This window comes from Castor canadensis, chromosome 5, assembly GCF_047511655.1.
Source record: "Castor canadensis chromosome 5, mCasCan1.hap1v2, whole genome shotgun sequence".
In the NCBI taxonomy this organism is placed as follows: domain Eukaryota; kingdom Metazoa; phylum Chordata; class Mammalia; order Rodentia; family Castoridae; genus Castor; species Castor canadensis.
Genome location: NC_133390.1, coordinates 173,427,750 through 173,454,412, shown reverse-complemented (window position 1 = coordinate 173,454,412; position 26,663 = coordinate 173,427,750). Strand labels below are relative to the sequence as shown.

Below are 26,663 nucleotides of genomic sequence, written 5' to 3'. Positions count from 1 at the left end.
GGGTTCTAGTCCCAGCACTGTAAAAAAAAGCAAATTGAGAGAGAAAGATGCTGGTCACTGGATGCCAACAATCTGAAGATGTCTGAGTTGGGAAATATCTACCTTTGTTTACTTTCACAGGGAAAAATTAGGGAATTGACCCAACAGAAACACCCTCCATGTCTAAAATATAACACATCCCCCTGCAAATAAGTAATAAATAAATAAATAAATAAATACATGAATATTGCAAGGAAAAAAATCTCCCAAACAACATATCCCTGGCCTCCCAAGGTGAATGTTCTGTTCAGCCACACAAAGTTCTCCAAAACCCCCAGATGAGACATGTGCCTGGGGCTGTTGGCGTCCCTTTCCCTGCCTGGGAAACCTCCCTAATATTTACACTGGATTTAACCGAGGAACACGACATGCACTGATTTCCACCAAACTCCTGGTGTTCCAGAGGAGAAGCAGGCGAGCAGCAGCTGCACACCAATCCTCCTCTATTTTGGTACCTTTAGCACATCCCTACCGCCATGGCCTACGTAGCGCTTAACAAACTGCCCTGCAATTCTTGCCGGGCGTGGCGTCCTGACTGATTTAAAATCCCTGCATTGCTAAAACTGCGTTGTTCTTCATCAAGTTGAGTCATTTTTATGTGAAGTGTCAAGCTCCCTAACAAATAACTCCTGCCAGACAAATCAAGTTCCTCGTCGAAGAGCCACAGCTAAATAGTTTATAGCTTTAATCTGCTCACCGAGGTGTGCAGTCTATGACAGTAATTATAAATGCAAGGAGAAATTATAGCTGAATGCTTTAACTGCATTAGGAGCCTTTGACGAACAATCATGAGCGCCTGCTCACTTCCAACAATAGAGGGCAAGTGAGTGTCAAGGCGTTAGAGAGATTTCAGTTCTGCATGGCTTTTTCTCCCATTTACCACGGATGTCACTTGTCTCCTATAAAGTAGAAAGAAAAAAAAAAAGCATCGTGGAAGGCTTTAAACTTGATAGTTTTTTTTTAAAAAAAAAGACAATGAGAGAAATGCGGGGAAAACTGTTTATCACTGTGATTCCTATTTTTCTGTTTTGTTTGGCAGAAGGTTCCGTTTCAAATTAGCTCACTGAAGGTAACTGCTTGTTTACTTACTAGGGGCTTAAAAATTCCTCTCCAAGCCCTTTTTCGAGAAGCTGTTATGGAGAAAGACGTCTTTAAAGGAAGGGCAAGTTCAAAATCAGCCCAGGAGAGCTCCCGTGATCCCACCCTCCATCTGCATCCACCTAAGCTAATGACACAATTTAGCTCTTGATTTTCCCTTCCTCGCTTTCACAGAAAGACGTTTTTAATTTAGCTGAAGAATTACACAAATGTATTTTAAAGACATAAATCCATATAAAAAATATGAGCTAATTAAAACATTGCACTCCCCGTCGCTCATGGAGTTTCAATTTAGCGAAAGAAAAAAAAAAGAATTGCATCTGGTTAAATGAAAAGATGACACTGACGGCAGATTAGAGTAAATGAAAAATAATGTTACTTTATATTAAAGCACCGAATTATACACGTCAGGATTGTGCATTCAAAAGTCCAAATGAGGGGACTGAGACATGTCACCATGCCCCGGGAGCTAAGCCGTGTTGCTCAGAAAAAATGCAAATGTTGAGAAAGACGCTGCATTTTGTCCTTGCTGCTGGAGAAGCACAGAGCCTCCTACCTCACTTTTGCCCTGACTCTCATTTTGTTTTCCCAAAATGACTTCCTGGGAGTCAGGATGATGTGTGCATTTCCAGTGGGATTTGGGTTGTGTCTTTGTTGGACTATGACAGTATGATATCACCTGACTGAAGATGGGAATTAAACGGAACAGGGAGGCCATGCTTTGCCCAGACCCTGGAGTCAAAATACAAAATACAAAATACAACTGTTCAGTCACTGTTGGATTCCATCTATTTCGATGGTCCTATGACAGTGACGTCATGGCTGTCTTAGTTTATACACTATGATGTTCACACAATGACAAGATCACATAGGAATGCATTTCTCAGAATGTCTTTGTCATTAAGTGATGCATGACTATGATTTACAGCTGGAGTCTCCAAGAGGCCCTGGGGAGCCCTCGCTCTTCTCCCAACTCTTGTGTATATTTTATAGCCTTTCCTCTGAGCCATCGAGGCACAGCTGGCCCTGGTAGTGCTAGAAACCTCACACAAGGAGGAGGAAGCCAAGGAGTAGGGGAAAGGAGTATTGGGCAGTCCCAGGTGTGAACCCTACCTCCTGCTTTGTGTGTGTTTGGGTGAATTGTGGGCCCCTTGGAGAGGAAGATGTGCTGCACCATGTCTGGCTTATGGGAAGAAACCAAGAAGTGGTAGTTTGCTGTTATCATAATCAAATGAGGATTTCAAGGGGACACCTACCTCGGTATTAATTAGTTTCACCTCAAAAGACTATAAATTCTGTACGTTTCAGTGAGGCTGCAGGATACAGTCAGGGACCTGTCCCAACTGTCTAGAGATTAATTTTTTGTGAACCTATAATGTACCAACCTTTATAGAAAACAATTACATGCATTTATCTAATTCTCAAATCCTTCTTATGAGAGGGATATTACATTTCCATTTTATAGACATGGAAGTGGGGTATGACTTAGGGTAGGTGAGTGGGACCTTGAAGCCAGATGGGATGGTCTGTGTGATCACTCCTGTTGACATCATCCCTCCTATCTCTGCTTCCCCACGACTGGGTGGAGGTCCTTCCTGTGTGCTCCGTTTAGCACTGACCCTTGAGTTGTCCATCTAAGGTGTCTCCCACTGCCCTCAAAGGCACACTCTTGTCCTAGTCATGAGCTTATGTCCTTGGGGCAATGGCCATCTAGATAGGTGCTAATGAATGAGTGAGGTCCAGAGATTGTGGTACCTTGGGAAATTCCTGTACCATGTTTCTGCCTCTATTTCTTCTCTGTAATGTGGTTTGAATTGACCTCTACTTTATAGGACTTTTGTGAGAACAAAGTGAAATAATGTTTGCAAAGTACTCCCTGCAAGACCTGGCGCAGTTTGCAGTCATAATTGGCATGACTTTTGGTTAACTATTGTGTTTCTACCAGTAAATAGAACCAGTAAATAAATACTAAGACACAACTGGTGTTTGTTGAAGGATGAAAGCAGTGGAGGGAGGGAGGGAGGGAAGAAAGAAGGAAGGAAGGAGGTAAGGAAAGAAAGAAGAGTGGATGTCTCTTACAAACACTAATTACTCTAGCCTGTTTGGCTTTTCCTACACTTCCATATAATCTATGGTGTTAAGGTTGCCAGTTAACGGGATGAAGTTAAAATTGAATCTTAGATAAATGATGAATTTTTAAAATATAAATACAGACCATGCAATATTTGGGATATACTTATACCTAAAATATATATTTGTGCTTTATCTTTCAAGCAAACTGAACTGGAGGTCCATCCTGCCTTTTGCATTTCACCTTTTATGCACTTCATCAAGTTGCCCATAACAAAGGTGACAGGCAGCTCTTTGGACCAGAATACATTTCTGCTAGCAATTTCAAGGTTAGGTGTGCTGTTAAACTTGTACACTGTATTACACGGTAATGACTATAATTTCAAGTCCTTGTGCATTTTAGACTCAGTGATTTACTCTCTGTTTAATTTCTATTATTCAAGAGCATGTGGCTTTTAAAGATACACACAAATACATATTGAAATTGTCTTAGATTACTTATGTCCCTAATAGGGATGGTCATTTAATATTTTCTAATATATTTTTAATGAAAAATTGAATTTAATATTTGGCAGAGCATTCTGCAGTATTTAGGATATGTCCAAGAAAGGAAAGAAAATTCAGCTCAAAATTTATGTCTTTTGGAAAACACAGATATGGCAAAGCTCCCCAATTTTCCATTGTGTCTTGACATGCTTTCTAAAACATCATGTCATTTTGCACAATTTGTACCATCATGCATATCAACTAAGATTAGAGTTCCAGATAACAGTGGTATCGTTTTGTGACCATTTAACAATATAAGATGTATAATTCTAAGCAGTGAGCACGGCGTTGCATACATATCGTTCTAATCGAGGACCCCAAGGGTGGAAGCACACTTTCCTCGGTGAACAAAACTTCGAGATGCCACTTTTGTATAGACAAGAGAATGTTCAGGCAGATTGGGATATTTTTCTTATTAATATAAACACACCTATGCCCACCCCACCCTTTCTAGATATATGACGCACACACATTTCCACTGCTTTGAAGAAGTCCCAAATATCCAAACCTGGTTTTCTGCCACCCTGTGAGAATCACAGCACAGTGGTGATTATGTAAGGATGGAGCTTTGGATTTCTGTAATGGTAACACTAATACGGTGCTTGGAAGGACCAAATTAGAAATATTTATTCTGTACAAATGCAGAGCAATGTGAAAATAGCTACCTTATCTATGCATTTAACCGATTTTTAAGTACCTTTTGTGTATGTTTTTCTAAATTATTGGTTTACCTTCACTTCCCTAGAAGAGATATAGTACATTTCAGATGCAAGCCTCCCTTTTCTCCCTTCTCCCTATTTACATATCGCAGTTAAAAAATGATTACAAACCTAACAGGTGGAAAATGGTCTTTATTATAGCACAAAATAAACATCACCTATTCGTCCTCTTCACCATGGTTTGGACCCACTGCTATTGGATTTAAAACATCTTTCTTCTCTCTAGGTATTTTGTGTATGTCCACCTTTTTTTTTTAAAGGACCAGAAAAGCATAATAGCAAGTTACATAAAATTTAAATGTTATATACCAAATAAATAGGGTGCTGCAGAACCCCAAGCTCATGTGTGAATTCAACAGGTGTATATCGGCTTTTCATTCAATAGAGGAAACAAATCATGCTGGAAACCAGAAGATGAATCTGCCAGTGACATTTAATTCTCATGATAAAAACATGCAAACAAGAAAGAAGGTCTTCGTTTGGGCCCACCCAAATCAGAAGCTTAGATCTTCACACTGAGGGAGTCATAGATTTTAACTTTTTATTTCACTTTGGCTATTCTCACACTCTGAAAATCACTCTAGCTACATGAGGTCATACAAATGCCATACAAATATCTTGCTCTACCTGGAACTCACCTAGTGTCCAAACCTGTGTGACTTGATTCGAAACTCTCCTGTTTGAAAGTAAATGCCCTGACAATAGGGGGTGGGAGGGGCTTACGTGTTCAACTACTAGTAGTTTTCCATCCCTATTGTGAATTAATTAAGTAAGAGCAATCTGTAGCCTCTCCTGGCATAAACTGGACTGGTAAGTGCAGAAGCTTTGGTTCATGTTGGGTTCCCATTTGGGTTCTCATGTTTGGCCCCAGGAGGAGGATAACCTGGACATGTGTTAGGGCTCTTGACATGGGGGTGTCGTGCTGGAAGGGAGACAAAAGGAGGCAGGGAAAATGCAAAAAGGGAGGTGGGAGAGATTTGTTAAGACCCAGCCTTGCTTACATTCATTTAAAAATGGCTGGGGTTACTCATCTGCCCAGGCAATTGACCTTGGTCTCTGTCATCTCTCCTGGAGTGACATAGGAAGTCTGGGCATTGGTGACTATACAGATCTGAACCTTTATGCTATATGACACACATTATCTTGAAGCAGTGGGACCCCCATGCACATTGACCGTAGGTGTGCCGAAAGCCTTTTATTTCTATATATAAAATAAAATCTCAGGGGCATGCATTGCGTTTATCTTTGTGAAAGGTGGACCCTGATATCAGAGTCTCCTAAAAACAAACAAACAAAATGAACAAACAAAAAACCCAAAAGACAAGAGAAGAAAACAAGCTTCTGCTGTTTTCACCTCAATGTTCTGCAGAAAGAATATTTTCCTACCATCCCCTTAAGGGCACCTGGTCTTCCATAGGAAAATTAATGTAGGAAATAAACACAGGCAAGGAGGTGGAAGGTAGCAGTTGCTGAAAGTAAGCTGCAAAAGCATTAATTACAAGTGACAATAATAAAGACAACTTGAAGCTATTCGTGAGCTGATTACGAAATCTCTGTAGTGACCGCCCCTAGCGACTCCCCGATCATCATTCTGATGCTCACCTTTCCATTTCACAAGTCATTAGTATGACACGGTGGATGGAATGGGGAGAGAAGTTAGCATTCGTAATTTAAATGAGGGGGAGCCTGGGCTGGACCCTGCAGGTTGGGCCTTGGGTCTCTAAGGGGCTCAGGAATCATGAAGACCTGGAAGCAACAGTCACTGTGAACTTCACCTCTCTAAGTACATGTAACTCTAGCCCCCCACTGTAAACTGGGAGTGGGAGACTGGTTAGGACTGGCTTAGCATGTTCTGTCTTTCATAAAAATAAGTCTACTGCAGCAAGCTACTGTCCTGCTTGGCCTTGGGAGACATCAGCTGCCTCTAAGCAGACTCAGCTCCCTTTAACAAGCTCCTCACAAGGCCACTGTCACCATCGCCTGGGAGCAAACCCATACCTGCAGAGCTATTCTTCATCCACGTCTGTTACAAACTGTGAATGGTGTTCGGGTGACTTGCTGTGCGTTTTGCTTAGGTGGAGTTTTACTGCATGTTTGCTCACAAATGTCCGACAGCACAACTTACACTTGAATTTAGAGTCTGTGTCCTCTTCACCAGCTATTGTTTCCGGAGACCTCTGAGCCGATGACACCCGGGAGATCTCTTGCTCCACCTTGCTTTGCTGGTCCGCTGCCATTCGGGTCATGTCCTTCATTTGGAAACCCAGGTGAGACTCTAAGTGACTGATGTAGGTGGAAGGGGTTCTGAACTGAGAGGCACAGTCACTGCAATAAAAGATGGGGTGTCCTTTGTCCATGTTTTTTAGAAATTTGGTCCCGCCCGTTTTCCTAAGCTGGTATTTGACGTTGGCCAGCCAGTGGCTGATGGTGGTCATGGAGAGTCCTGTAAACTTTGAGATTTGCATCCGCTCTTGCGGGCCCAGGTCGGACAGCAGGTATTTGCCTTCTGATGTCTGGAAGAGGCTCGAGGCAAACTGAGCTTGCAAAATCAGAAGGTGCTGAGGGTTCCAGTTGGACTGCCGGCCTTTTCTTTTATGCAAAGTGGAGACTTCACTGGAGACATCCTCGAAACGCCTGACATCCATTTCCAGCTTCACAGGAGGGACCCTCGAGGAAGCAGCAGGCTTCGGAGTGGTGGCTTTGGGGAGCACCTTGACCATGTCAGCGATGTCACACAGAGCATGCTTCTGAGGCGGGGACGTACAGGATTGTGCTTGCGAGGACTCAGCTTTCTTACTTTTGGACTTGGTCAGATCGATGGGTTGGTCATTGCTTTCAAACAGGTAGCGCCTAGACATGCTGGCTGGCCTGCTGGAGGCAGGACTCAAGACTGGCTTGTCCATGACACTGAGATTTGATTTGTGGAACATAGAGATTGTGCTTGAGCTCGGACTGGAGCAGGAAGGAGAGCGCAAGGGCTCGGTGGCTTTGCCCAGGTGGTTATTCAACACGGACTGCAGGGCGCTGAGCGGGTTGATGCACGGCGGGGCTGGGGCAGGGTTGGTGAGGGCACATCCATTGCTCAGAGGGGACATTGGCTCTAAGGCCTGGGGCTTCTCTTTGTCGCTGCTGTCTTTTATCAGCTTATCCTCCTCCTTCAGGTTACATGGCTCTGCCTTTCTGGATTCTGAAAGTGGTTCGCTTTTGGAGAAAGAATCTCCCTCCATGTGACTGAAAGATGATGCCTCCTCATGGGGACTGTCCTTTCCACACTCCTTCCCAACTTCATCTTTGTCCTCCAACTCCTTCTTAACTTGAGTGTACGGGGCCAGGGTGCTGGGCACAGAGACCAGTGGCATGACTTTCCACTTTGGTGCAATCGGCCTTAACTTGTTGGCCAGGTTGGGTCGGATCTGCAGCACCTGGGATCCCATGGGCAAGGGGGGCTTGGCGCCCTCTGACAGTTGGTAGGCTGCATGGATGCTCGGGTACGCGCTCCAGCTGGGTGCGCCATTTTGGGCTTTGTTGATGGCTGTGGTTACAGTATTTTCCAGTGACTTCAAAATGTCCCCTCCACCCTTTGAGCCATCTTCCAAATCCTCTTCCCTTAGATACTGGTATTTTATGGTAGGGTCTAAAGGTTTTTGTAGAGGGTCTTCATACTCCTCGCTTTTCACATCCTTGTTGGTTTCCTCTGGCTTCTCTTTTTTGCTTTCTTTCTTTAAGTCGGTTGGAGAGGTGGCACAGTCAGCTGCCAAGTTACTGGATGGCTTGGGGGCCAGAGAGTCACTGTTTGGGGTCTCTGACAATGACTGCATTTTCTCCACTGCCAGTGGGTCTAACACCAGCTGCTTCCCTTTCTTGGAGGCTGAGCTGGTGACCTTGAGAAAGTGACCTGTGACCATCATGTGGGTGGTGAGCTGTTGCAGGGTGTCATGGGAACTCCCACACTCCATGCACTTTAAGATCTGGGACTTGCAGGCCTCGAATTGCCAGGTGTAGCTGGCTCCATTTTGGTAGCCATAGCGGTTGTTGGAAGTCAACTGCAGGTTGGCATTCTTCTGGGAAGAAAATGAATCTGCAAATGATCCTGTGGTTGAATCTGGGGAACAAGGCCGATTGACATCAAAAACACGCTTCTTGGCCGGAGTGACCATTTTTGATGAAATGGTTGGTACTGGCTCCTTCAAAGGCACTTTTTGGTAGTGTTTTGTTTTTATCATGTGGACGCTCAGGTCTTGGAGGGAATCGAAGGAGTCCCCGCAAAACATACATTTCAGAACCTTTTGGGCATCTTCCTTGTCCATGTCCTGGAAGGCCCTTTTCCGGGGCTTTGAGTAGCTCGTGGGTCTGAGTTTGTCCTTTTTGCGGTTGTCATCTTGATAGTGGCCTGTTTCGTTCATGTGCACGGTCAGCTCCACCAGGGTGTCGTAGGCAGCACTGCACTGTCGGCAGCGGAACCTGCTGGCCCCTGTGAACACGGTCCCACACATCTTACTACTCTGCCGGTACAGCTGCACTGAGCTGAACAGGCTGGGTTTGGAGACGGATCGGGAAGGCAGGTTCTGCTGCAGGCTTTTGGACAGGGCATCCTGGTGCCAATCAAAATCACTCTTGTTGTTGCCATTCCGCGTGTCACAATTCCGCCTCTCGCTGTTGGATAGCTTGAAACCGAGGCCCAGGCCTGACCAGTAGGAATCAGACAAGATGTTGGCATAGACGGCGGTCATTTTATCCATGCAATTATGTGTTTCATTTGGAGGCTTGGGGTGAGCGTTTGCTTTCTTGTCTGAGGCATCTCGGCCACAGACACTCTTGATGTCTGACACCTGGTCGCTGGCATCACTCAGCAGAGAATCGTTCTCAGCGTCCTGATTGGACAAGTGACTTCCCGGAGAGTTTTGGCAGCTGAAGTAGCCTTTCTGCTCTGGGACAGTTTCTAGCTCCTCATCTGTCCCTGTGTCATTGCTGCCCTGAAGTTGAGCCACTGAACCACTGTCCTCCTCCTCCTCTTCTTCCTCTTTTAGGTCCTCCTCTTCCTTCAGCTGTTCCTCCTGGACGTAGCCTGCAAGAGAAGAGGACAGGAGTGATGAGCTAACTGTAACAGGCTGCATATTCCATTTTGATTCTCCCACTCGGTCTAAGTGCTTCCCAAGATGAACCGAATAGTAACTTAATCTACACGTTTACGAACTGCAAACAGTGGAAACAGGGAGAAAGCCAAAAGATGTCTTTTGTGCCATCTGCTGCTGCCTTTTTTTCTTAAATTTGCAAGATTCATCTTTCTCTATAAATGTCTAGAATCCCAAATTAATAATTTGTGTTTAAGAAATATCATTCTAATATTCCTATAGTGAGACAGCGGTGAAATTCAGGCATATGACTTTCAGGAACTCTGAATTGAAATGCAAATCCTGTTAAAGTCATATAAGAGGGGAGGAAGTTGGCTCCAAAACACTTGGATATATTGGCATATACTCATCCCAATATATCATCTTTTGAGTGCTCAGAAGTAATGTGGACACACAGTCATTACATTTTTGTTAGCGAGTGGTCTTTTTGTTGCAACATTTTTATTTGTAGATAGTCACAGAGCAAAAAGAGGTTATGGAGTACGCAAATGAAAATTTCCATTGATAGCTGAAATAGTATGTGAGCACAGCAAACATAATGGTTTTAAAATAATGGCAAGTGGTGTTAGAATGGGAGATTTGGGGGCTATTTTATTATTCTCAAACAGAGTTCTGAAGACCTTTCCAGACAAGGCTGAAAGTGCCCTCTCGATCTTGCTCCTGTAATTTCAAATGCACTGTGATTTGTGGGTCCCTGTCGTGAGATGTCAATTACATGTTTGATTTGTAGATGTGAAATGCTACTGGGGATGCATGCTTTCTCTTCTCTGAAAGGATTTAGGACCCACAACTGCATAGGGAAAAAGAAGACGGTGGAGCAGGTGCAAAGGGATTTAACAGGCAAATATCCATCAATGGAAATGGGGAGTGTAGCTATGTGTGCCACGGGTTCATTCTCTTCACTTGGCCTCTTAGAGCCATGTGGATAAAATATTCAACCAAAATGTACCAGGAAAAGGAGACTCAGCCTTAGATTTGCAGGGCTTGCATAATCTTAACGCAATATTTTCCTTATGCACTTCTCTTTCCCTCTTGGCAGCAGGTGGCTACTTGGAATAAAACCTTAGAGCAGGTGCTGTTATTACCATCCTCTGAGGCTAACACTAGGGAGAGGCTGCTTCTGCATTGGAAGTCTGTCCTGCCAGGCAGGTGGGGACAGTTGAAAATGAAAAGGGTTTTTTAGGGATAAGGCAGCTATAGTCAGAACACCGAAGGCTGATAGTGATGAGGAAGATAAAGAATTATCAACTGAGCAATTACTGTCTCCTGGAAACCAAGCTCACCAGCACAAATATAAGCTTTCATTTCTTCTAATGTCTACAAGATATGGGATTATCACTCATTATTATAATCATCATCACCATCATTATTATTGTTATTTTTTTCATTTCCTAAACGGAGAAACTGAGGCTTTAATGGCAAGAAATTAACACGAGTGTGCCCGGCTAGGATTGTAGGATCATGATATGAACCCAAGTCTGTTTGATGAGAGAACCATGGTCTAGTCCATGAGTCTCCACTCTCAGTTACCAAACTAACAAGTACAAAAACTTTGTCAAGACCCAAAGGTTAAAGGTTAAGCAGCAGAATTTGATTGCAATGGCCCTCAATAGATAATCACTTGGGGAGAGAGGGTCATGGGAATGCTGCAGACAGGAACCCATGATTTCAGGCTCTGAGACCATAAAACAAGATAAAATGTAAAACTCCAGTGTGGCCACAAGTTTATGGTTGTGTGGGTTATTTTATTGTTATTGGTATGGTATTTTTGCTTTTCCAGCAAAGTTGACAAGTGGATTTGTCATTAAATTGGTGTTGCTGGTCTCTAGTTCCACGAATTGATTTGAAGAAACAAAAAACCACTTGATCTTGTCAAGCAACCATTAATAAGTGCCCACTACTTGCAAGAAAAGTGTAGTTTAAAATAGCCGAATGACTCAATTAAACTATCCTTATCCTTCTTGTCACATTTTTCTTTTACCTGGACTAATGTATATGTTTGCAAAAATAGTTAGACCATTAAGTTCAAGTAGAAAGCCTATGTTTTAAAACTAATAAATGACTTGTTACGGAGTCACATAAGATACTTCAATAAACCAGATGAATTTCATTTACCAAGAAAGGTCACTTTTTAAAATTTTGTTTTTGATACAGGGTCTCACTATGTAGCTAGGCTGGACTTAAACTCTTGATCATCGTGTCTCACCTGTTGTGTATGTATCACCACAGTCAGTCAAATAGGGTCACTTTTGAGAAGGAAATTAGGCAAACTTTATCAATAAATAGGGTCACTTTTACAAAAGGTGATATTACCCTGGGACAACAGGCATTAGGCAGAACTGTTCCAGGCAAAGGCACATATTACCTTGCTTATGGGTCGAGTGAATACAGCAACGAAGAAAAGTGTGCGTTTATCATGCATACACATTCACACAGAGAACAAGTGAAGAAATCTGGGGGGAGGGAAAAGGGCTGTCATGGTGGTTGGTTGAAGTTATTGCTAGTTTTTATTCATCTCAGTATTTTCAGTGCCCAGAACCATGCCTAGCACTTAGTAGGAAGTTGGGGACTGATTCTTGTTTTCTGTTGTGTACAAGCATGGTTTATTGTGCGCACACACACACACACACACACACACACATCTGCCTAGCCAATACAGTCATTTTCCAACAAGGAGAAAAGAATTATTCTGGGTTTTTTTTTCTGCTGACATTTGGAAGCTAAGTTTTCCGGACAAGCTCAACCTCACAATCTACTTTGTCCTTCTAAATGGATTCCCCAGAAGAAAAGTCGGAGACAGCACATGCCTCCCCCACAATACAGATAAAATTTTCTGCTTAATTAGGCATTGGCATGTTTACTATAACCTTTACAGAAGAGTAGCTCGTGCTGAGAGACCCTTTTTGTCTGTTTTCCTCTGTAGAACAGACAAAATCTCATGCACCTGATAAGGTAATGCGTTGAAAAGCCTCATAAAAAGTGCCAAAGCATCTGTCAAAGTGAGTGTATTCTAACAATGGCTGAGGGTTCCAAAGAGTTTCTCAAAAACACATTTTCCTATTATACATTTAAAACTGTTCACTTGACTTAAGTGATTTTGTTTGCCACCAGCAGCAGAGGCGAGCGAGGGAAGGCAGTCAGAAAATGAGTGATCAGGGCAGAAAACGCGTATCTGTCTCTCTCTCTATTGATGATTCGGTTAGTAAGATTGTATCAGGTGTAAGTCTTGCTTGAACTGGATGAGTGGCAAGTTGATTCTTATGATTACTTATTTAACAAAAATAATTACCGCAGTTAGCCAAGAAAGAGCTGAGCTCTGTATTCTTTTTGCTGATTTTGGGTTGAAGATGAAACTCTGCGATGGCAAACTCCCTTTTACCAACCTAAATTTCTTACTGCACCCTTTACTACTGATGAGCTACTTAAAACTGCCCATCCCCTGAACAGCCAAATCACGTGCAAACTCTGTCAGTTCATCTCAGTGGTGAAGTTGTGACTATTTGTTTCTACTCCAGGACCCCTGCTCACCTGAGGTTACCACACTGTCCACCAGGGTGACTCAATGGTCTCCTGTTTTTTTTTTTTTTTGGTGGAACTGGGGTTTGAACTCAGAGCTTCATGCTTGCAAAGCAGGCACTCTACCCCTTGAGCCACACCTCCCGTCCATTTTTCTCTGGTTATTTTGGAGATGGGGTCTCTCGAACTAGTTACCAGGGCTGGCCTTGAACCTTGATCCTCCTGATCTCAGATTGCAAGTAACTAGGATTACTGGCTGTTCACTGGCATGAGCCATGGGTGCTCAGTTCTATGGCTTTCTTACTTTAACTTCCCATAGCATCTTTCTAGACTTTTCTTTTTTCTCTCTTTTTTTGAGACAGAGTCTTGCTATGTAGCCAAAGCTTGCCTCAAACTCATGATCCTCCTGCCTCTGCCTCCCAAGTGTTGGAATTATAGGTGTGCACCACCATGCCCAGCTCTGTCATTAGAACATCCTTTGTAAAATGGGTCAGGTCATGACATTCCTGTTTTAACTCTGACAATGACTTTCTGTTGCCCTTATACTGAAGTTCAAAGCCTTAGAATGGACTTTAAGATCCCATATGATTTGGTCTCTGTTGGCTTCCCTGTTCCATTCTTGGGCACCCGCACCTTGTTCTCCATGTCTAAGGCACACTGACCTACTCCTTTTCCCCTTGATCTTGCCAACTCGCTTCTCTACAATTACAGTTTCCTCTGCCCAGAAAGTTCTTCTTCTGCACATTAAGATCTCAGCCAACAAGAGGCATTTTCTAAGGCTTTGCCCCACCAACTTCCCTTCCTCTACAACTGTCCATCACGTCGACATTCCTATGGAACCATCTTATGGTCCTCACCAAGGATCCAATTCTCTTGTTTATTGATTAGTTGTCTCCTCCCACTGAAGGCAAAATGAAAATATCTGTCCCCATGAAGACAGAAACTTTGCTGCTCTCCAGGACCCAGATCACATCCTGGCAGAGATGATGACATCCTGTCCACAAATGATTTGAATGAATGAATGGATAGATCAGACCACAGAAGAGGATTATTCTAGCTGTAAATGCTGGCTGCTTTGCAGTACGATTGGCAGTTCTGATGGGTAAAGATTTCTATCACTATAGAGATCATGTGTGAATTATAACCATCCTTGTTAATTCATTCAATGATAAAATTAGAACTCCCCCACAAATAATCTTTCCAGATCATCTATGCCACCAGCTCTCTTGTTGCCTAATGTTTGGTCTGTGGATTTACATGTATAAGTATGAAGACTGTAACACCAGGGATTATGCGCTTAAGAGCAAACAGGGATTATGCTCTTAAGAGTAAACAAACTGACTAAAAAGAGACACGGAGCATCTTTGAAACCATGGACTAATTTTACCCACCACAAAGATAATTCCACTAATTGTTCTGTGATTCATGCTACACAACAGTTAGAGTAGTCATCACCTGAATTCTTCATTTAAGAAAGGAGAATAGTTATTGGAGCAGTATTATTGCAAACTTTCTGCCCTCATAGTTTGTGGGTAAAACTCAGAAAAAAATCCTTAAGTTTTAGAAATTTTCTCTTATGTTAAAGGTTAAAAAATAAAAAGTGAAACTATTGTATTTAAATGAGCTGCTCAATAGGTTCTAAAGTGTCTAGTCAGAATGATTTAAATGAAATTGTGCAAAAATAATTCACAGGTGGCCTGATGTTAGAGATCAGATTTTTGCGAGCACACGTTTCTAGAAATGTCTTGAAGTTCCATAATCAAGTATTTACAGTGAAAATGGTGACAGTTTTTAAAATGGCAGCAGAGGTGGGACAGTTGTAACCCCAGAACAATTTGAAACTCAAGAAGGCTGATTTTCAAAAAATAAACCAGAATTCAACCAAGATCTCATTAACAACACACCTGATGGTGACAGGGCGTTTTTGCCAATCCACTCCCTTAAATGACAGTTTAAAGTCATATGAAGTTTCCGCAAGGTGCGAGGCAGACATAAATGAGGGATCGTGAAGACTTCTTGCCATGTACCCAGTAGGTACGCTAAATGATGACATGGGGCAAGCCCTCCCTGTCACAAGGCTTCAGTGTTTTGGCGACTGTGGTCTAAAAGTCTGTTAGCATGTGTATTATTATTGGCACTAATTGGCACTCTTGTTGGCAGGCTGAGGAAAGAGATAGTGAATTTAGTGTTCAAAGAAGATAAGCTACCTTTTGATGGTGGCCAGGTCCAGAGTGAGGACTCTGGGGATGGTGTTGAGGGACCCATTTGCTTTTTGTTTGAGAACAGTGGGAGACTAGGGTGCTGTGGGGACCCCTGACTCCCTCACTTTTATGAACCATGTCCCAAGGCCCAGCCTCTCTGCTGTCTGCAGACAGTATCTGAGTGTCTGCACATTTCTAAGCAGGAAAAATTTCAACAGCAGTCACACACGTTATGGCATATAGATTTTCATCAATGCCTCACCGTTTATGACTCAGTAACGTAAGCGTGGCTCTTCACGCTGACAGAGAGCATTTGCTCCCTCCTCTAGCCAAACAAATAGACTTCTCTGTTTGAAGGGGTGTTGAAGACAGAGTTGTGTACTAACAAGAAGCCTTGTCCCTAGACCAGAAGTGCTCCATGAAGAAAAATAAAGATCTTTTGGAGTTCATCACAAAAACATCTCTATTTTATTTCCTGGAGTCTGTTCAGTTAATTGGACTGATTCAGGTAGATGCATGTCGGGTGGAGTCTGTATGAAACAAAATGTCCATTTAATTAATGTGCTCTTGTTGTCCCAGCTCTCAGACTGTGAAACTGTTTACTAGTTGCACTTTGTGACTTTCTTCTCATCTCGGTCATCAGCAAAGGAGGACTAAGCTAGTTTGAGTCAGAAGCAGATGCTCTGCCAACCCTTTGTGGTGCTCTATTGATTCATTTAATCAAGAAATAATTATTCTGCAACAACCACAGGCAAGATATTTTAGTAGAGTTTCATGGGGACTTCCATCACCATGGTTCTCCAAAGGCCAAGGAGAGAAGAAATACTGACAGAAGTTGAGCAAGAGGTAGAGGAGAGAGAGGTCATGTAAAGATCAAGTATCTCTAGAGGAGGCAGGAAGATGAAGTGGGCAAAGCAGGCAAAGTGGAAGAAAAGCAACCCTGGGATGCGTGCGTAAGTGGTGATAATTACTCAGGTAGCGAGACACCCAGGGCTGTGTGTGGCTGAGAGTTTGTACCATGTTGACAGCCCTATGAGCTGTCTTAAGGTCACCGGACATTTTGTTTGGTCAAACTATACAGATAAAACCAGGTATGTCTGAAACCCATCTGTTTGTAACCTCTGAACCCAGGGATATCCCAGTACAAGATCTGGCATGCTTTCTGATTTCCTCTCACAGCAGCTCTCTGACTGTGTTTCCTCATTTGTCCATCCCACATCGTAGTGATCATCCAAGGCTGCCTGCCTCACAGGGTCTTTTCTCCCCAGGACAAAGGAGAAGAGGAAGATGATGTAAAATAAAGATGCTTCCAACTCAAAGTCTGACCCATGGGCCACCAGCAGTAACAACACCTGGGAGATTGCAGAATCCCAGGCTCATCCCAACCCTACAGAGCAGGAGTCAGGTAACAAGATCCATAGGAGGGTCATATGCACAAGAGAGTCCGAGAAGCCCTAATGGAAATGACTTCTCTATGCCAACATTTTTCAGTGTATGTGCTTACCTGCTTTGTGAAAAGGCTAAGTAATTGCTGCTTAGACAACTGCTCCCAGATTATTTTGCTCAGGAGTCACCAAGCAAGAGCAAAATCACTCATGAATTCAAGGACTGATCAGTTAATGAATAGGTCAAATAGTCTAGTGGTCTTGGGGTCAGGTAGAGCTTAGTGCAGGTTTGATACGTACTACAGGTCTTGGGAAATTTTCTGCAAATTTGTAAGGTTGTTAAGAGTATGTGAAATACCAAGGCTGTAGGATTTCCTTCCAGCTTTCCAGCCCTATGCTAGGTGCTTTATAAACTCTATATACCCTGATCTTCCACCTGAACCACAGATGGCTGGAATCAGTTGACTTTGACATTCTTTGTTATCCCTAAATCTTATTCTAAGCCAGCAGCTTTTAGATCCTATTTGCATTAGATATGAACCAGCTTTGTAAGTGTCATGCATAAGAAAAGAGTTTCCTCTGGTTTGGGGTTGTTATTTAATATTAAATCATTTGTACAAGAGGCAAGTGGTGTATGTGTTGGGAACTTCCGTAGAAGTGATGTGTAAACATTGAATAGCAAGTTGTTAGGTCATTACCCATAATGATAATGTCTGCAATCCTCAAGAAATAAAGCAATCCCCATCTGAGGGAAAAAGTTCTTTGTTAGAGGCCTTGGGATTTTCATGGAGAGAAATGATTGATGTTCAAAGTAGAAAGTCTCTAAGAAAAACGTTTTATATTCAGCCACCTAGAATGTCAGTCCAGCATGTATTACTATTATTGGGACACGTATTAGTGACAATTTAAAAATATTCATGGAAAATGGTGAGAAGGGGGCTAATTCCTAAGCCTTCTGGTAGCTCTAGTTTAGAAATCATTGTTCTCACACTATCCTCACACCAAGACAGCCATGGACCAGGAAGAGAGGAGAAATGTGAAGCAAAACAGGAACAAAGAAACTTGCAACAGGACTGAGGCTTTCCCATCAAAGTAAGAAGATATTTTAGGTTTTGACTTTTCAAGTTGTAAGAACTGTTTTCAGCAAAATGTATTTTCTACACATTTTTCCCACATAAGGATTTATAAACACGCATACATATATATTGTTCTTTGCAAGACTGAAGAGTTATTTCTTTGCCAAGAAAAAGGACAGTGAATCATTGTCCAGAATGACCTTCGGGAAGTATATGAAGCAAGGAACCATCTGTATTTTTTCAGACATAAATCCCAGTTTTACTTGAAATAACATCGTTAGCACAGCCATCCCACAGAACTAGAAGGTGATCTTGTTTCCTTCTTGCCTGGCTTGAAGTCAAACATCTTTTCTGTTTTTTGGCAAATGCTGCTTCTTTCTCTGAAATATTTCATGCAGATAATGGATAATGACTTCTCATTGCCTTTTCTCGAAAATGTCTAACTGCATTAACCAGATCGGACAAATTTTAACCTGCTTCTTTTGCTAAGTTCACGACTGTGACCACTTGCCATTAAGAAAGAAAGAAAAAAGCCCACCGCTGCCTCAGAGAAGCTAAATTGGCACTGGCAGGAAGCGGTCTGGCTCTTGCATTTCGGGTGAAAAGTGTTTGACATCTCCAGAGTCATAGAAGTCCGAGGTGAAAAGACCTTTCATGTCCCATGGCCAAGTCCTCGGACAGGGAAGGAGGTGCTAGTCTTCAACCCTGCCACAAATGGCTCTGACGTGAGGTCTGCCAACCCTTCTTCTTCAAGTTGGATTCATCACCACCGATCATTGTGACCGAATAGAATTCCTCTCATCCCTCCCACTTAGAAGCTGAGCCGTTTCCACAGTGTGCCACGGGATCAGATCTCAGATCTAGTTCAAGTTCTTATGCTATGTTCCATTCTGTGAGCAACACTCCAGCCACAGGGCTGCTCAGGATGAACTTGAGCACCTTCAATGACAGGGGACTCCCAGCTTCAGGGCCATTTGTTTCCTACTTTAAAAAATACCAGCAGCTAACTTCTATGGAAAGCAAACTTATGTGTAAAATCTGGCATAGTTTCATTGTGCATATCACCTTATTTGCGCTGCCTTTGATTTTCCTCCCTTACAGATGGTGAAATTGAATTGTGGAGAACGTGAATTATATCTTCAGAGTCACATAGCTGAATTGGGATTTAATTTTGGATCTGTTGGACTCTAGAATCTATGCTAGGTTCTTCCCTTTCCCTCACGCTCTGGACCTAAATTCATCAACCAGAACCGGAGATGTCTGACTGATGAATTCTATTTCCATACTAAATCTAGACTCTGTCCCTGTCATCTATCTCCGCACCACCACCTTATTCTAGGGCACCATCGTCTCTTCTTCAGTGGATGCTGGCCCCGTACCCGGTGGCCATTCCTATGTTGTGTAATCCATGCACCTGCACAGCAGGACAGTGAGCTGCTAAGTGGAGACTTGGTCCTTTGTGTTACCTCCTCCACGGCTTCCCTTGGTGCTCTGGCTCCGTGTCTCTTTGGCTTTGGATTTTAATGGCAAAATTCTTCTTCTGCCTTTTCCCTAAACTCATCAAATTCCCTCCTTTTTCCAGGTCATTCACTTTTTTTTTTTGTGGTTACTGGGATTTGAACTCAGGGTTTATACCTTGAGCCACTCCATCAGCCCTTTTTTGTGATACGTTTTTTCAAGATAGTGTCTCACAAAATATTTGCCTGGGCTGGCTTCAAACCTCCTGAGTAGCTAGGATTACAGGTATGAGCCACTGGCATTCTCCTCGTTCACTTTTTATTTGTCTAACATGGAAAGGTCCCCCCTTTCCTATGTCTGAATCTCATTCTTTCAGTCTCTGCTCCAATGCTCCTCTTCAGAGGGGCCACCTGCTCACTGCATACCCTACTCTCCCCAAATCCACAGTGGCCAACACTATTTTCTGTCTCAGTCCCTTATTTTTTTTTCCCATTATAATCCTTATCTCAAGTTAGAATTATTTTGTTCCCCTATTTACTGAGCTGTCTTCCTCATAAGACTATAAGCTCTGTGACCTCAGGTTGAATCTATATGGTTCACCATTGAGTTCCATTGATATCTGTGGCTTATATCGCTCAAATATCTGTCAACCGCATGAACAAATAAATGAATGAGTGATTGCATTAGTGAAGCATGGTTTTTCTATCTGACAAACTTAGATTTTATTCCTTAGTCTCAATTCACTTTCAAGTCATGGAGAACAACAAACCAGTCTTTCCTAATAGGATATCCCTTTGGATGGTTGAGGTGCCACTTCTAGTTGTCAGTGGGGTAGGGGGCTGCATGGAGGAGAACACCCCTTGTGAGTGCTATCACGTAGTCAGGAGCTAGACTGCCTGCGGTCAGGGTCCCCTCTGCCATGTCCTCTTTGTCAAGAAGACTAACAACCTTTAGGGGCTGAGTCTCTCTCTTTATAAATTGGAGCTAATAACTGCTCTTGCCTCAAAGATTGCCATAAGAACTAAGCGAGATAACGGCAGAGGGCTCAGAACACCTGGTGTTGATAAGCCCTCAGAATCCCCTCTCGTTGTTAGAAGAACAAAACCCTAGTCACAAAGACATTACACAGCTGGATTTCTCAGGAGTTTTAATATCTGCTCTTTCAGGTTTTGGCTGAAAAATTATCAATTAGGCTCTCAGAATTATTATCAAATCCTTCCAGATTCACTGAAATGCTCTTCTCAGAGTGAGTATTTTTACAGATGAGAAACAAGTAAGAGTTAATGATGAAAGGGAGTCACATTTCTGAACAGCTCTGGTAACTATGCCAAATAAATACTGACCTGTTTCAGTTCTTAATTAGCTAGGTTAGCTTTTAAATGAGGCAACTTATATAAGACAGCAAGTCTGATGTGGGTGAAACCTGCACTAAACACTTGGATGAAATAGTTCTTGGAAATGGCTCAAATTCTGGGAGATACAGAGGCCGTCGATCTCTTTGAATCAACAGTTTGAATAATCTAATGGACAATTCTCCAGGGCTTTGACTCTCTGAATTTAGGTTAAGGCTAGTATAAGAAAGGTCTTTTCAAGACTTGTCATCTTTTCTCCGTCCTGACCTATAAAGAAGATGGGTACAAATAGGAAGGGTCTTAGGTCTGGGTTAGTGCTTCCTCCCATCGTGCCAAATTGGCCCTCCTCTAGGGAGAAGAGAGCATCCTCCAGTGGTGAACACCAACGATGGTTCATAACACATCTGCCATCTTGCCCCGATAGTCTTCTGGTTTTTTTTTTTTAGCAAAAATAAGCATTGCTATGCCCTATCATTTTGCATAATATATATTGTTTGGTTCCTTGGTGTATATATTCTTGGGTACATAAGAAAATAAAACAGAGTGGGGGTTGGTTCAAAGTACACTGCACACATTATGACATCATCACAGTGAACCCCCTTTATACTATTAATGTATGCTAAATGAAAATAGCAAAAATGTTAACATTTTGTAGGTACAATGTGATGTTTCTGCACTTGTGTATGTTGTGTAAGCATTGCTATCACCTGAAACAGTCATCATTTCTTTGTGGTGAGAACACTCAAAATCCTGTCTCCTAGCTATTTAGAAAAATCAATTCATTTTTGTTAACTATGGTCATTTGCTATGCAATAGAACACCAGAACTTATTCCTGCTACCTAAGTGCAGCATTGGATTGTTGACCAGCCTCTCTTGATCCTCTCCTCTTACTGTCTCCAGCTTCGATCTCCACTATTCTGCTATCATTTTCACAAGGTCAACTTTTTTAGACTGCACATGAATGAGGTCATTGGTATTTGTCTTTCTGTGCCTACCTCAGACTTTTTTTTAAGGTATAAGATCAACTTGGAACTGATGTAAGAATGACACTGTCAGGTGCAGCCTGTGCAAATCTGCTCTCTTACAGGCACATTGGGAAAAAGCTAACAGTACATAGATTCTGGTCTCTGTAACTTTTATTTAATGAGATTCCAGTGCATCTGGATTGTTTTCCCAGAAAAACAATCAAGATAATCTTTGTGTACATTGTGTGATCTTAAATATTTGCTTAAAGAGCAGGGCGATAAACCAAAAACATAAAACTTTCTCTTTTGTGCCTTCTTTTTTTAAAGTATTATGGGCACATAACACCAGCTTGACCAATGAAACTCTTGCTCTATGCAATTGAATTCTGATCCTGTGTTCAAAGTCAGTCAGCGGTTGTAGTGACTCCACTTGACAATATCATCAGGAAGAGACCATCTTTTGATTTTGCTTTCTTAATTCTCATGGGGGGGGGTGAGTACCAGTTCTCCATTTTAAGTGAGCCATTCCTTATTCCTTCCAACAAATTCCTTGTTGTTTTTCAAGTTAGCCAAGGACAGTATTTGCTGCTTGCCATCAAAGAACCCCTGTCTGATAGATGGTGCTCAAAACCTACTTTGAATCAAAAACTGAATTTGCATTAGTGTTGACAAAATGGCTTTTTAGCTCAAGCTCTTAGTGGCATTGTTGAGCATTCAATAGAGGGTAGTCATTATTATATTATTTAGATATCCACAGACAAAATGTAAAACACAAAGTAATGCTTGAAAGAACATCTGATTTCTGGAAACCCAAAATTTCCCTCCAAAGCCAGAGCCCCTTCCATCCAGTTGTACATTTTTCCATACAGCCTGGCTGTATGAATGGGTCTGCCTTGAAAGTGCTTTTCTGAGACATATAATCCCCCAGTGACTTCGATGTACCCATCTAGAGTATGTTTGCTGTGCTCATAGTCTATTGTGTCAATAATCTGCATATTTAAGAGTCCCCACATGCTCATTGAGACGATGGATGGAGCTGGTACAGTCTACTGGGTCAAAAATCTGCTTTAAATAGTCTATATGCACAGTCGGTTGAGTAAATAACAGCATTTTCAAAAAGCCCCTAAATATATAATAACATGATAAATTGCATGAGCTCCTGAAGACGCAGCCTCGCTACCAGTGATCAGGAAAATGATGTGCTCTCTAACAAGCCACTTACAAATGATCTCATCGCTCCAGCTGTGGAATCATTATCATTTCCTCAGCTACATATTTCATATGTAGAAGAAAGACTGCCCCTCCCCCCATGGAGGCGTGTACCTCTACTCAACCTTATGTTGCCCAAATAAACCAAGATGGAGCCAATTGTCCACTGTTGGGAGGATAGACCAGAGAACAATGCGCTTCTCATTTTGGTTTGGAGGTTTCTCTATTACTCAGCTGGGTTGATGCAGAGTTAAGCTGGGCTTCAGATCTACAAAAATGGTTCTGTTGAAATCAATTAGAAGCATTGATTTTGAGACCTCCATCTGACCCCATTTTGCTGTGAAGACGGCTTATTCTATTCCACTTCATTAGAACCCTGTGTGCTTACAAGCTACTCCAATGTGGACGGCGTTCTAATAATGCCACTTAGCAAGTGCTTATACATGGTATTTTATTGTAGCCTTACAACACTCCAATGGCAGGTACGACATCGTTAGTTCACTTTTCATGGATGAGGACATCAGGCTTCCAGAAGATAAACAACTTTCCTAAGACCACAGCCCCAGAACCTGATAGACTCTAGCTTGAAGTGAGCTAATTATACTCCAGAGCCTCTCCCCCACCCTCAGGGCTGTGTGCTAGCTCACCTTCACCTGCAGGCCAATGTTTAACTATGCCTTGCTCTGTGCTGGTGTGCACCGTGGAGGTGGGTGTGTGCACTCTTGTCTTCTTGCAATATGTGTTCCTAGACAAACCTTGCATTAAAATTAAGCAGTTCTGGGAAAAATGAGGACAGGATAGACTGATTAAAAAACAGTAAGCATCAACTTGAGGGAGAGGGGGCTGTGGCAGGAGGATGGAAAGTTCCAGGTGAGCCTGGGCTACATGGTAAGACTCTGGCTCAAAAAAAAGCAAGCAACTATGTTATGCATACAGATCATAACCAAACAAAAACAAACATAATAAAAACACTGGTTCAGTTAAAAGTACTTGATCACTCATGATAAATAAGGTAAAGCTGCCGATGGCTTGCATAATCATACCCGTGAGTTCATCGAGCGTGATGGAGCTGGTACAGACGTCTCCAAGACATTGCCTCTTAAATAAAGAGGAGGTGGCAGTGGCATAGCAGGAGTTCAAGGAAGTCAAAACTTAAAAAGATGAGGGAGAAGTGGCTTAAGACTTCTAAGGGAGACTGTGGTTAACTTGAGCAAAGAGGAGGACCAAGGGGTGTGCATGCCTTTTACCAAATAATTGGTTCTATGCAGCTAGCCGCCCTCTGCTGGGTTGGTGAACTTTGAACTTGGCTTCTTCTAATGTGGCTAAACAATAATGTGTTGGGGAAAATTATGTGTGAGCCAATGTGCTGTGCTCATTAGATTCATATCACTGGCTGATTTACGAATCAGCAGTGAACTCATCTGCTTCATAGGACTGTGAGCTGTAACAGAACAGACTTTATTTTATCTTTTATCCTTAAAGACCTTTCGTGTTCAACTAACTCAGTTACTAAAATCCTGGGCACCTCACCAATAAAATCTTAAAATGAATTAATTACCCAAACTAACCAACTTAAAATATGGATTATAAATCTAAATAGGTTCCAGGTGACAGAATTTGCAACTTGTGAAATCTCTTATTGGGGAATAGGAAGAAAGAGTTTCCCTTTAATTTCTTCAAGTGCCCAGTGCAGTGGGAAGTATTCACAGGTACGCATTTTCTTCTGGAAATACTGTGAGGTAGATGTTTTTTCCTCCAGTTTAGAGGTGAGGGATTTGAGCTAACAGAAGAGAGGTAAATGGCTATCCAGTGGCAACCAGCAGAGGCAGGATGTAAACCAAGTGCACAGACAGGAAGTGAACCAAGTGCACAGACACCAGGCCCAAGCACCTTCCTCTCCTCTCCCACCTGCAGCACTGAGGCAGTAAGTTCAGAAGTGCAGCTGTAGGGTGCTGAAGGTGAAAAATGTTTTTATCCACTCCTTCTTTCCTGCCACCTTGACTCTTCTAGAATTGTTCCATCCTTGTGACCCACAGTCATTTTTTTTACTGTGGAATTTTACTTATTTTTTAATTTTTAAAATTGATGTTTGATTATTATACATATTTATGGGGTATAGCATGATATTTTGAAACATGTATAATGTGTAATGATCAAATGAGGGTAATTAGCATATGGATTACCTCAAATATTTATCATTTGTTTGTGAACATTCAAAGCCCTTCTAGCTATTTTGAAATGCATAGTAAATTATTGTTATGCTATAGAACACTAGAACTTACTCCTTTCTAACTGGTGTTTGTACCTGCTACCAACATCTCCCTATCCTCTTCCTAGGCTAGGGAATTCTTAGCACTTTAGGAGTGAGAATCAAGACACATGTGATCATAGCATTTCCCTGCTTATGACCTTCTCGGTGACATCTGTCTTACGCAGAGAAAAGAGCAGCATTATCACCAGGGTCCTTGGAGTCCTGTGTGTGTTATTCAGGTGTCCAACTGGCTAGTTTCTCTCCTCGGATTTTCTGGTTGACCCATACTGATCTCTTTGCTTTTTCTCTAACAAAGCTTTTTCCCTACCCTCCTTATCTTTCCTTAAATACCTTTCCCTAATGAATCTTACTTTTGTCCCCCTATTTATCATTGGAACCAGTCTTCCCCTCTCTCTGGTACCCCAATTTCTTCATCCTGCTGTGTGTGTCTATTGTCATCCACTTACCACCTGTAACTTACTGTAGAAGTGCCCTCCTTCCCATGTCTATTACTGATGGGACCCTCCTTGTTAGTTTGTCAGCTCCAGACAGCAGAGGGTCTTTATCTATTTGGGTAATGTTACATGTGAGTACCTGTTCATAGCATGTAGTAGGTGCTAAAAAATTCATTGAATGACTCAATTAATATTTAAAAAACCTGGGACATTTTTAACTCCAAAGACTGAGTGAAATTTACCTGCTCACAGAACTTTCTAGGGTGGCTGTGGGTTTGCACCCATGTTTGATTCTCTGACAAAAATTAGGTCATACCTTGCTTCCTAGACGTCTACCATTTGCTCTATGCTGTGGTTTAACTATGAAATGTCTCCCTCAGGATCATGCATTGGGAGCTTGATCACCTGATGACAGCATTTGGGAAGTGATTGAATCATGAGGTCTCTGATCTAATCAACAGATTAATCTCTTGATGGATTCTTAACATGATGGCATTTGAGGGTGGCAATGAGGAGGCAGGGCCTAGCTGGAGGAAGGCGATCACTTGGGGTGTGTTCTGGGAAGATGTGTCTTGTTTTCTGCTCCCTTTTCTCACTCTCTTCCTCCTCTCTGCCATCAGGTGAACCACTGTGCTCCACTACAAATCCCCACCATGATGCTCTGCCTCACCATGGCCCAGAAACAATGGAGTCAACCAGCCATGGACTGAAACCAATGAAATCCTCAGACAAACAAATCTTTCCTTCTTTAAATTATCTCTCTCAGGTATTTGGTTATAGTAATAAAATCATGACTAACACCTCCTGCATTATGGTCAATAAAGAAAAAAACAATGTAGTTCCATATCTAAGAGTAAATACAAGAGCAGACAAACAGTATTATTTGTCATAAAGGCTGACATACCTCATAATTAGAAAAATACGAAGGGACTCACTCTTTTAAGCAAGGTTGGATCCATAACCATGCAGGCCCTGGGCTACAAATGATACACAACCAGGGTCAATGAATGTGATTTCTAAAGTCACTTAAGCCAGGCATTTAAAAATTCTTAATTGCTTGGAAGAAAATTCTAGTGCATGTTAGACTATGGTGCCCTTCCATCATCTGTATATCTGATCTATGACACTGTGGTCCCTATGAAGAGATTTTGTGATGTGAACTCATCTTTCATTGAAACTCGTTGATAACA

At 42.2% G+C, this 26,663-nt stretch overlaps 1 protein-coding gene across 3 annotated transcripts in view; it reads right to left on the bottom strand.

Annotated features, from left to right (window-relative positions):
- The window catches only part of Tshz2 (teashirt zinc finger homeobox 2), a 416,806-nt gene that overhangs the window by 167,323 nt on the left and 222,820 nt on the right, over positions 1-26,663 (bottom strand). Inside the window, exon 2 of one of the 3 annotated variants that reach the window (XM_074074994.1) lies at positions 6,471-9,537. In XM_074074994.1, the coding sequence (XP_073931095.1) occupies positions 6,479-9,537 (3,059 nt within the window). In that variant the 3' untranslated portion in view covers positions 6,471-6,478. Of the gene's footprint in view, positions 1-4,586; positions 9,538-26,663 lie in introns of those variants that run through there. The other 2 variants (XM_074074995.1, XM_020164184.2) reach the window with 2 other exon arrangements.